This window comes from Frieseomelitta varia, unplaced genomic scaffold, assembly GCF_011392965.1.
Source record: "Frieseomelitta varia isolate USP_RPSP 00005682 unplaced genomic scaffold, Fvar_1.2 scaffold_463, whole genome shotgun sequence".
NCBI classification, from domain to species: domain Eukaryota; kingdom Metazoa; phylum Arthropoda; class Insecta; order Hymenoptera; family Apidae; genus Frieseomelitta; species Frieseomelitta varia.
This window is the reverse complement of record NW_025110216.1, coordinates 92,486-102,921: the sequence shown is the minus strand read 5'-3', so window position 1 is coordinate 102,921 and position 10,436 is coordinate 92,486. Positions and strand designations below refer to the sequence as shown.

Genomic DNA, 10,436 nt, shown 5'->3' with positions numbered 1-10,436 from the left:
TGTTATTTGCTATTAGACAAATGGAACGTCTCGTCGATCGATCGATGGGTCACGCCGGAGAAACTTCCGAGTTTGTTCTCTCTTTCTTTTTTTCCTTCGAAAAAAAAATCGAACACATTTGGATTGCACGCGAGTAAGTACTTTCTATATAATACTTAACCGGAATCCCTCATAGTGGCTCGCGTTCGTATCTGGCAGCTGCAGGGTATCAATGAATGCATCGTCGCGTTCCTATACTACTTTCACTCGTTTTCATAAATACGAAATACAGGCGAGAATCTCGTAACGTTCGCGCCAAGAGATCGCGTCTCCAGGATCCAAGTGCGATCGGAGTGCAAGTGCCAAAGCTCAAGGAATAGTATAGACGGATGTAGTAAAACGTTCTTCGCATTCTCACACTCACGTATGTTGCGTTTTTCTTTGGGACAAGACGCTGCGCGCCGTTCGCCATCTCTTTATTACAAAGAACAAATGCAGGCAGTAACAAATAGCACACGATCGAATGCATGAAATTAAATAAATACTAGGTCGTGTTATAGGCGCAATGAATAAATAACAGAGGCTCGAGTTACGCTATACATACACAGAACGAGTATCTCGCGAAGGTACTGGTTCGTCGTAGAAATAGAAGAAAATAGTAATAACAAAAAAAGAAAAAAAAAACAGAGAATTCCAAAGAATTTCCAGGAAAGGCTAAGAGAGGACAGGGGAAATAACATACGGAAATGTTCAAGTGACGAGAGTAGGAACAATAAATACGTATAAAACAGGGAGCGCTGGGATCGTGATGAAAAGGCAAGAAGAGGGAAGAGAAACGAAAGAGGAAACGAAAGGAAAGAGTTGTTCAAAGAGGACCGTTAAAGGAGAAAAGTGAGGAAACTTTCTACGAGATTGTTCATGCTTGTGTCTGAGGTTGATGAGCGCGGTAGGCCAGTTCGTGAGCATCTTGAGGTAAACTTCTGGCCCAACCGTGGCCACTGCTTCCGGAGTAACCGCCATAGTCAGCGCTACCGCCACCATAGCCGCCGCCGCCGCCACCGTGGCTGTCGTCGTGGCTGACGATGTGGCTGCTGCTGTGATGGGGGTGCGACACGACCTCGTACGTCACGTGTTTCCCGCTCGAGCTGAGCAGCTTCTTCAGCCCGATAATGGCGGAAATGACGAGGGCGATCTTGCCGACGAGAAGAGCCTTGCCAGCGATGGCGGCGATCGCGCCGAGGGCCAAGGGTAACAGGGCTGCGGCCTTCAAGGCCAAGGCCATCATCAGCGGGCCGAGGATCTTTTGCGCCTTCTCTGTAATGGAATTCGACGATCGTAACGGTAACGTGGAATCTTTTTTTGTGGGTTAATGTTTCTTTCTGTCTCTCTCTCTCTCTCTCTTTGCTCAAAACAATCGAAGGAATCTTAAATAAAGAGAGAATCCTCAATTCCTCGCCATCGACAGATTTCTGTTCTAAAAAGCTAGAGGAATTTCCAGTTTTCCTCTAGGTCTTTGGGTAACAGGCTTAAAATTCTGGAACCCAATAGGCTCGTGGATAAACGGTTCGCGGAGGCGGTCACCGTTTTATTGGCAATTTTCCGGTCAACTGCCCGCGAAGACGAGACTCAACGTAGCGTGACTACGATTTCTCGTCGATCGCTACGACGTACAATGTACTCGGCAAGCCGAGCGAGCGTTCTTACAGATACGTTACAGTACACGGCGTTTGAATAACTTTGAAAACTTCCCACGAGGAGAGACTGCGAGAGATTTCTCAGAGGCACGCGACCCGACCTTTCTCAGGACGATACGCGCCAAGAGATCTCGAAGTGGAATAGGCGAAGGTCAAGGCGACGTACCCCGCGCGCGAAGGAAAGTATGTCAAAAATCTCGCGCGGTGAGATCTCGAGAGGCCTGCTGCCTATCTTTCTCTCTGTGTTCGCTCGCTCCTGGGTAATCGCCTCTTGGTCGCTGGTGCCGCTTCAAGGGGAAGCGGAACCAGTTCCTCAGTGGGTCAACGTCTCGCGACCAGCTTCCTTGGCATCGTCGTTAACGTTGTCGCTAAATAACGCCGACAACGAGCCTTGGGAGCTAGGCACGACGTTATTGGCTCCAACATCGAGCGAATCTCGGCTACCTATTCATTCGGTCGTGTTAATTAGTTGAGAGCCAATTAGCCTATTGTTCGGATCCAAGTGCTGATCAAAGTACTCGATGAAGCTTACTCAGAGTCTGGTAATTAGAAGTAGATGGAACGAAAGAAGAAACGCGTAGAGTTTATAGAAGAATTCTGTCGTAAAGTAAACTTTGCCAGCTGTTTCAACTGGAACGTTTCAAGCGAACGTTTTCGAACGTCTTTTATTGGTTAGTTGAATTTATACTCACTCTTCTTGCCACGACTTTCGACAGCGTTGTCGGTGAAGTCCTCGAAACTTCGACCGGCAGACTCAATGGCACCGAGGATATCGGTTCCCTTGAGGTCAACTTTAACAGTGTGCGTCTTCAGGAACCTGCCCAGACGGTCGAACAAAAGGGTATCCAAATCGCTAGACTCGATTGATCTGCAAGGACACGTTGATCGATTAAAATCAATTAATACGTGGAACATGCTCGATAGAAGTACATTCATATATATATTTTTCCCCTCCTAAAAATGAAACGCAGAATCAAATCAAATTAACAATTAAATTTACGATATTTTCGACTCTATTTATCTGGCATTATTTTGGCGAAAGAGGACCGACCTAGGTGCACCTTCCTCGGCATTCGACGTCTTGACCACAGTAATGCCGTCTGTGAGCGTGATATCTTCCTTATCAGCGAGCATCTTGTCCACGTACGAGAATACCTTGTACTTGATGCAGTTGATCGACTCCTTCTTCAAACAGTCGCTGTATATGGTCGCCATTAGGTCGTTTTCATTTCCAGACTTGTCGTTGGCTGGCAGAGCCGTTGCCAGCACCGGAAGCAGCCACAGAATGGTCACAAAGTACTTGCTCATGTTTCCCGGAATACTCGAGATCGAGATCCGATCGACGAGAAATGCAAATATTTAAAAAAAAAAAAAAAAGAAGACAGAACAAAAGAGGGAAACGAACCACCACCGTCTGCGTCTACGACGAGAGAGTTCAGAACGACGAGGACGAAGAAAAATTGTCGTGCGTTATCCTCGAGACGATCGCGCGGTGATCTGTCACAGCCGATTCACGGTTGGAGAGGACGCCAGGACGAGCGTCGATCGAACTTCGTGTGTTACATCCAAAAGAGGTTGCTTTGCTTTTATACCGAAGTATCGCACGAGGGGAGACCTCGTGGGCACGGGCCACCGAGAGTTCGCGTTCGCGTTCGCTTACCACTGGCTGTCTCTTTCTTTCTCCTTGCTTGCAATCCCCCCTTATATCCTCCCTGCTCGCGTCTCCTCGCCCCTCTCTCCTATCCCTCTCTTCGGACTCGAGTCCTCGGAGGCCTCTCTACGAGGCCCTCCTTCCCCCTTTGTCATCCCTCTCCTCGCGTGCGAATCTCATTATTTCGGCAAGATAAAAAAAAAAAGAGTCCTCTCTAAACTCGGGAGGAAGAACACAGAGAGAGAGAGAGAGAGAAAGAGAGAGAAAGAGAGAGAGGAATATGCAAGATCAGGATACACGCGGAGCGACTGCAGGAAAATTGGAGAAGGACGCACTTGCATTTTCCTTCTCGTCGTTCTCCATCCATCTGTCGTGAATTTTGCTCCTTCCTCCTCCTCCTCCTCCTCTTCTTTTTCTTCTTCTTCTTACCGCCCGTAGCAGACCTACTTCGGCCTCCATTAAGGTCCGAGTGATAGAAGGGAGGGCTTCCTCCTCGATGGAATGGAGATTCAACGAGGGAAATCTACGCGGCGGTGATCGTGGGGAACAAGCGTACACGGCGGCTCCCTTGTGATTTCTCGCACGACTTCACGTGTCTCTCTCTCTTCGCCGATCCCGTCCGATCGCGTCTATTATTACTAGCGCGATACCGATGCTCGTTCACCGTGCATCCAGTCCCTTTTTCGCGTGCGACAGCACACGCTTAGCAAATACACGGTTGACAGCGAGAATCGAAATCGTGACGAGGGGACAAGGACGTTTCTCCTTCGCTCCTCTGCGTGATTTTCTCCGGATGCATCGGAGGATGCACGCGCATGAGACTTCCCCGTCGAACGACCCATTTCGACTTAGCGTGGCTTTACGCTACGAGTAGATTAACCAAGTTGTCACGCAGAAATTCGAAGGTGTCACACTCTGCTGGAATAGTATGACACTGTTTCCGCGTTGGAGCTGCCTAGACCGGTCCTGGGCCGCTTACAGTTATACGAGATTTAACGTCCGAGATTGAATTCTTTCCTCGGATGACGATCTTACGTTTGGGTGCTCTTTGACCGTTACTCGAGGCCCTGCACATGCAGCCTGTATTTAAGTGATCCTAAATTACGAATTACGAGCGGTATCGCTCCCGCGAGGAAAATCACGCGCGTGTTTCGTCATCGTTCGCCACGCATCCTGGAGTAAAAAAAAGCATCAAAACAACTCTAATGGTAGAGGATCGTTAATTGCATCCATCGGATGGACGAGGTTGATACGGATGGAGCATCGAAAAATTCATCGGCGGATGATGGACGCGAGATATTATCTCGGGAACGGGGTCGCTCACCCATTTACAACTGGGTCGAGTAGCCGGGCGTTCGTTTCGGCTGCTTCGTCTCCCTCTGTCTCTCTCTCTCTCTCTCTTTCTTTCTTTCTTTCTCTCTCTCTCGATGTTCTTTCGGCACACCTGTCTTCATCTCGCCTCCTCAGGTTCATGTTCCCCTGTTCCCCTCTGGAGAGACGTTCTTCATTCGTCCGGCCGGTTTCGAGGATCAAGATCTCCGGCTGGTCCTCGAAAGCGAACATCGCCCCAGGCGGAATCATCCACCTGACGCAGCGACGTTCCCGACGTTTCTGCGCGCTTGTGAACAAAAGCTCGGCGAGTGACCACCCTGGAACACGAATCGAAATTGTGAAAACGGAGAAACGTACGCGGTGTGGAAGGCAGCAGATGCGGAGAACGGTTTCTAGCAGTGGAAGTCACGGTATCGAGGACGTTATGGTTAGAGAACGCGGGAATCAAAGGTCAAGAGCCCGTGTGTGAGAGAGTAGCCAACGAGAGACCCAGCACACTTTCAGCCGATCAGAAAGCTGTCGAGTGTCGAAACGAGCAACGAACCATTCCCATTGAAAGTTTCGAGCGATTTCGAGATTCGGCGAGAGACGCGAATGAGACGAAGAGTGTAGTTTGACGAAGAATTAGAATTAGAATTAAGTTGAAGCCACTTCTCGTGGATCGTGCTCGTAATTAGACGCGGACGAAATGCAGACGAGAGGTCTGAAATGACGATCCCGACGAGAGCGAGCGGAGCCGCGGGAAAGAGTAACGGGTCAGCTGGCAATTGTTGTTTCGAAATTCACGGCGAAGTTCAAGGTGTTGCGTGCCAACGCTGCTCGATCGAACGCACACGCGAGGCGAGATGGCGTGCCGTCGATCGACATCCACGGGAAATTGGAATTTTAATGTCGTTTCTTTCGTTTTCTTTTTCGTTGTCTTCCTTTTGTAAATCAGAGTACGTAAAAACCTGAAAAATCTAAGAAGAAGAAAAAACTCGTAGGATAATTACATGGGACGTTTGTTACGATTTCCCTTATTTACGTCGATTCTTGTTCCTGAGTCGATTCTCTCGGCGTGGAATTATCCTAAAGCGAAGAAACGATGTTCGAAGTTACGGACGATAAAGCAACGCTCGCTGCTCACGAACAGCGAGGAATACGTTATCTTTTATTCTCGTAGTGGAGGCTACTGAAAATCGAACATCGAAACTTTCCAATTTCCAGTGAATCTGTCGGGAACAGACTCCGCGCCATGGTTGTTCATGACGATACGATGGAATCGGTGTCGCGCGCTTCTATCGAAGCTAGCGCTAGCGATTCGAATCACGACGATCGAGCACTGTCGATGTCGATGAACATCTGTCGGCGCTTAACGCTGGTCGCCACGCGGCTAATAATAAGGCACTAGGAAATCCACGAGCGGCCAAAGAGGATCCAGTAACCCAGTGACGCATGAGAACCCGGTGGCGAGGCTAATCGTGACGTGAGAACCGTACCGAGATTTAGATACGTACGAGCAAAGCCGAGATTCGTTCGGCTCCGCCATTTCACGACTCTCTAATAACGAGATAGAACGAAGTTCTCGCGTTACTTCAGCGCGAGGTGAAATTCCGCTTTTGTGATACTCGAAAGAAAGCCTCTATTCATCAGCTGGCAGATCCGTGACGCGCGCAGAGCACAGCGTCAATTTTCGTTGCGATTCATTCTTTCGTTCGTTTCCTTGCTAGTTGTTGGATCGTTGGACCATCCTTTCTTTTTCTCGTTCTGACTTTTCCATCCGTGTTTGCTCGACGACCGAAAAAATTGCACGAGTTATGAAAGCAAGCGCACGTCAACAAAAATATTCCATTTTCAGTGTATTTTCACGGGACAGTAATGGAGAGACGCGGCAGTTTCAGAGATTGAAACGGGTTTCACAAACTCGATAATGCTTCAACGAATATGACAGGATAATTGACGTTGCTGCTTCAACGCTCGGTTTCATTGTGCGTGGTTAGGTTAGGAAGAGAGGTACAGCAGGCTGAATGAAATAAAAGACAAGTTGCCTCGACACCGCGTCACGATTAATGCACCGTGTCTCTACCCGCGTGACTTCGCCACCAACGAAAGTCTCCTCTTCCTTTCAAAATAATTTCGCATCTCTTTTTCCTCGGGATCCCTCGCGATCCTGCCGCGGTACAGCCAGACGTAACGAGCCGTGACACTTGCGTTCTTGCTCTCCCGATTCGTTTCACCTTCGTTCTATCAAGCGGTTCCGCTTTTTGGTATCGTTCTCGCCGATTTATATCAATCGCTGCCCAATTTTTTCCCCCCTGATGAATGCTCGGTGGAAATTTACTTGAAACGTTTAAAAGTAACAAATGAAGGAACAAAGAAATGTTTATTCGAAACATTGTTTTTTAAATCTATTATTCAAGGAAAATAATTTTCCATCTATTTCTATCTTTCTATCTTTTTAATTGTGTCAAAGAAATTATTGAAGATACAAGATGTAAATCTTGACGCTGAAATACTTAATGAATAAAACAAATTTCTTCTTCGACTGTCATTATTATTAATCGCCGACATTAACCCCAATTAAAAACTTTAACAGAAAGAAACTGTTTTATATATTAGATGACACAGAAATTCTTTTTCATACCGTGTGCATACTTTATACCTCAAAATTTCCTGCAAGTGGATAAAAATCCACAGACTACCTTCAAGACGATATTATAATTTTTTCAAATTTTCGCCCCCCTCCCCTAAATATTACAAGTCTCGGTCGGCATTCAATAACAAATAGGCGGACGTCGCGTGAAAAACTCGAAGCATTACCAAACAATAAAACGTGCGAACGATTCATGGTACGAACCGTGACGGGCTGTTTTACATTCGCACCTCGACGGCGGCTGCGACCACTAATCAGCCTGTGGGTCGCGCGTCGAACGTTGGCCCAGAAAGCGGCGGCAAAAAAGGATTTTTACTGGCGGACCTCGGAGCGAGTTGACCAGCGACGACGGAAGAAACGGCAATTTTGCGTCAACCTCCTTTCCAGCCGCTCATTTTCCTCCTCTATCTGGGACTTAAGGACATCGGTCGCGGAAGATTTAATAGAATGTCCGTCCTCTCGACCCGATTAAGAATGACAAACGCGAGCCTCGGCCTCTCGACCTCCGCGTATGCGTCTCGCGAGCAAGCTGTGGCGTGTCATTGCGGCACGACTTGCTCGACCGGATGTGCACCTTGCCGGTGCACTTTCCCCTCGGTTGTGGTTCGCCGCGGTCGATCATCCGCTGCCATCTGGTATTTCCATCTCGACGTCGAGGCTCGATTTCGAGGCCGACAGCTCTGAAATTTCGCCGGCGAGTAGAGAGAGAGAGAGAGAGAGGAAAAAACAAGACCGTTTCGGAGGTTCCTGGAAGGTTGGAAAGTCGGCGAGTGATTTCTCTTTTCGCCGTGGATCCGGGATGATTTTCGACAACGAGAAAGAAACTCGTTCGACAATTTGATAGACTGCCTCCGCGAGTCTGCCGGAACGATAACTCGACAATCTTTTCTTTTTTTTTTTTTTTTTTAAGGAATGTAGGTGGGCAATCGAAAAAACATCGTCGTGTAATTTTCTAAAAATTCTGTATTTGGCGGCTGCGTACATCCGATTGCGTACAGTGATATTCTCAATGATAGTAGTAATTCGAGGGGGTTCATTTGAATCGTATTGGACTAGATGGCATGCGATCGGGCTGCGATCTGGAGAGAGGAATGGTACCGAGCGACGAATGGTCACGCGCGAAGCGTTGCCGACTAGCCTCTACGTTCGATCCCAAAGTCCTTTGTCTGGCCTAAAATGTTCTATTCGTACATTCTTACGACGACAACATTATTTACACGTGGGACCACCGCGTGGTCGCTTAACTATTCGAGAATCGGATAAATAAACAATAAATAGCATTTGCCGATCCATGAATTATCGACGCTCTCGTCGATGTCGCCTGCTCGTAATTCTTGGATCGGCGGCGAGGACGAAAGGATGAATGTGAAAGGGAAAGGAAGAAAGGAGTCAAGAAGAAATGGAGGGGAAAGTGAAGGAAGAGGGAAAGAAACAATTTACGCGGGGCTAATTTCAAATTAGTGGTGATATCCGGAGTACGCTTGGCTCTGCGCGTAACCGTGAGAATCGTCCCACGATCCACCGGAAGACCATCCTCCGCTGGCGACCGGCGCGGACCATCCAGCATTGCCGCTCCATCCGTTGTAAGGGGTGACGTCGTAGGAATTCTTGGACCATAGTGCTTTCAGGCCGATAAACGCCGAGATGGCGAGTGAAATGAGAGAGGCGAAGATGGCTTTTTTGGCTATGAGACCGATGGCGAAGTACGCGAGAGTAGCCAATGCTCCGATTTTTACTTTCGCTGCGATGAGCAGAGGCAGGATCGATTTCAGTAGCTTCTTTTTGCCTCGACCTAAAAAAGAAAAGTAAGGAGATAAGAAAAGTGAGAAATTAGAAAAGCTGGGTTAGAGTTACGCGTTCTTTCAGCAGCTAAAAGTATTTGTGTACCTTCAACGACTTCGTTGACTGCTTGACGAACTTCCTCCGGCGCGGAGTCGCTGAGAGCACGAGCAGACTCTCCGATCTTTTCAAAGGCTGGCGCAAAGTTGATCTACAAATCCAAGACATAGGACGTGTCACGTGCGAAGGTAGTAAATCAAATAAGTGCGATTAATCATCTCAATGACAGTCTATTTACCCTGAGACTGCGACCAGCGAGGAACTCGCCAGCCTCGTCGCTGACAAAGTTCTCCAGAACACTCTGCCGATCGGTGATACTGTTAGCCGCGTCGATCTCCTGCTCGTACATCAGCTCCTTGCTGGTTTTCGAGCTTCTTCCCCGGCTGTCCCCGTTCTTCACCAAGCTAACACCACTGAACAGCTCGAAGCTGTCCTCGTCGAAGAACTCCTTCGCCTTCCGGTACAGGCTCTTCTGCACGCAAGAGATGCTGTCGCTCTGCAGACAGTCGTCCAGACTTTGTCCAGAGGCCAGTACAACGGCCGACGTTAAAATCACAGCGGCGAATATCTTCATGGTGGCTGGTGACGACGAAACGGAAAGTCCAAAGTGCGAGAAACGATATGTTATCGGCTGCTGCGGATACACTAGAAGGATAACGATGACTGCCCTTCTTTTCCTTCGTTTTTTTTTTTTTTTTTTTTTTTTGGAAACCCGTCCCGTTGGTAGTGAAACTTCGTGTGGTCCATCGTGCAATCTCTTAAGCTTATATTTGGCGGGCCCCTCCTCTGGGCCCGTACGCGTCACCGCCCCACCTTGTCTCTTTTTTCTTTCTATTTGCCATACAGGAGTGTCGTCACGATGCCTCAACGGCGTCGCCGTGGCCCGTTCAGGCCATTTAGCTGGCCTAACCGACGAAAGTATTCGGCCCTGGTGAACGCGGATAGGTGCTCAGGCACACGTTCACAGCCGCCCATCTATCCGCCGCGACCTGCGACCTGCCCACGGCCGACGAATACCGTACGTCCATCGTGGGACCTTCCTCTCTTCCGTTGTTCCCTTTCATCCTGAACCTCATTCCACTCTCGTCGCTTTGTACCTCATCCGTGGCTTGCTCGTAACGCTCGACTCGACAGTTTAAATTTTTACCAGAAATTTGTCGGGAACATAAAATTGGATTTAAGGATTTAGAAAAAGGGCGACGTACATTTATTTGGAAATTGTCCTAAAGTTGTAGCTAGTAACAAACTTTGGACTAAGAAAGATTAACGATCGAAAGTACACGTCCGAAGCTCGAATTAAAGCTATTTG

General features: G+C 48.3%; 2 protein-coding genes across 2 annotated transcripts; both read right to left on the bottom strand.

Annotated features, from left to right (window-relative positions):
• Positions 1 to 408: 408 nt before the first annotated feature.
• LOC122532666 lies at positions 409 to 3,249 on the bottom strand. Its single transcript, XM_043661647.1, has 3 exons — positions 2,725 to 3,249; positions 2,366 to 2,541; positions 409 to 1,293 (listed from the first exon to the last, which is right to left on the bottom strand). The coding sequence occupies exons 1-3, from the start codon at positions 2,979 to 2,981 to the stop codon at positions 896 to 898; spliced, it is 831 nt and encodes a 276-aa protein (XP_043517582.1). The 5' UTR covers positions 2,982 to 3,249; the 3' UTR covers positions 409 to 895.
• A 4,984-nt stretch (positions 3,250 to 8,233) lies between these two features.
• On the bottom strand, positions 8,234 to 10,203 carry LOC122532685. The gene is made up of 4 exons (XM_043661675.1): positions 10,145 to 10,203; positions 9,366 to 10,032; positions 9,176 to 9,278; positions 8,234 to 9,080 (listed from the first exon to the last, which is right to left on the bottom strand). The coding sequence occupies exons 1-4, from the start codon at positions 10,201 to 10,203 to the stop codon at positions 8,746 to 8,748; spliced, it is 1,164 nt and encodes a 387-aa protein (XP_043517610.1). The 3' UTR covers positions 8,234 to 8,745.
• Between the last annotated feature and the right edge of the window lie 233 nt (positions 10,204 to 10,436).

Coding starts and splice junctions, on each gene's coding strand:
- LOC122532666 (XM_043661647.1), bottom strand. CDS start 2,981: ATGAGCAAGTACTTTGTGACCATTCTGTGGCTGCTTCCGGTGCTGGCA. Junction 2,542..2,724: donor GCCGAGGAAGGTGCACCTAG/GTCGGTCCTCTT, acceptor GTGTCCTTGCAG/ATCAATCGAGTCTAGCGATT. Junction 1,294..2,365: donor CGAAAGTCGTGGCAAGAAGA/GTGAGTATAAAT, acceptor ATTCCATTACAG/AGAAGGCGCAAAAGATCCTC.
- LOC122532685 (XM_043661675.1), bottom strand. CDS start 10,203: ATGAGGTTCAGGATGAAAGGGAACAACGGAAGAGAGGAAGGTCCCACG. Junction 10,033..10,144: donor GGTCCCACGATGGACGTACG/GTATTCGTCGGC, acceptor TTCGTCGGTTAG/GCCAGCTAAATGGCCTGAAC. Junction 9,279..9,365: donor TCGCTGGTCGCAGTCTCAGG/GTAAATAGACTG, acceptor TTGGATTTGTAG/ATCAACTTTGCGCCAGCCTT.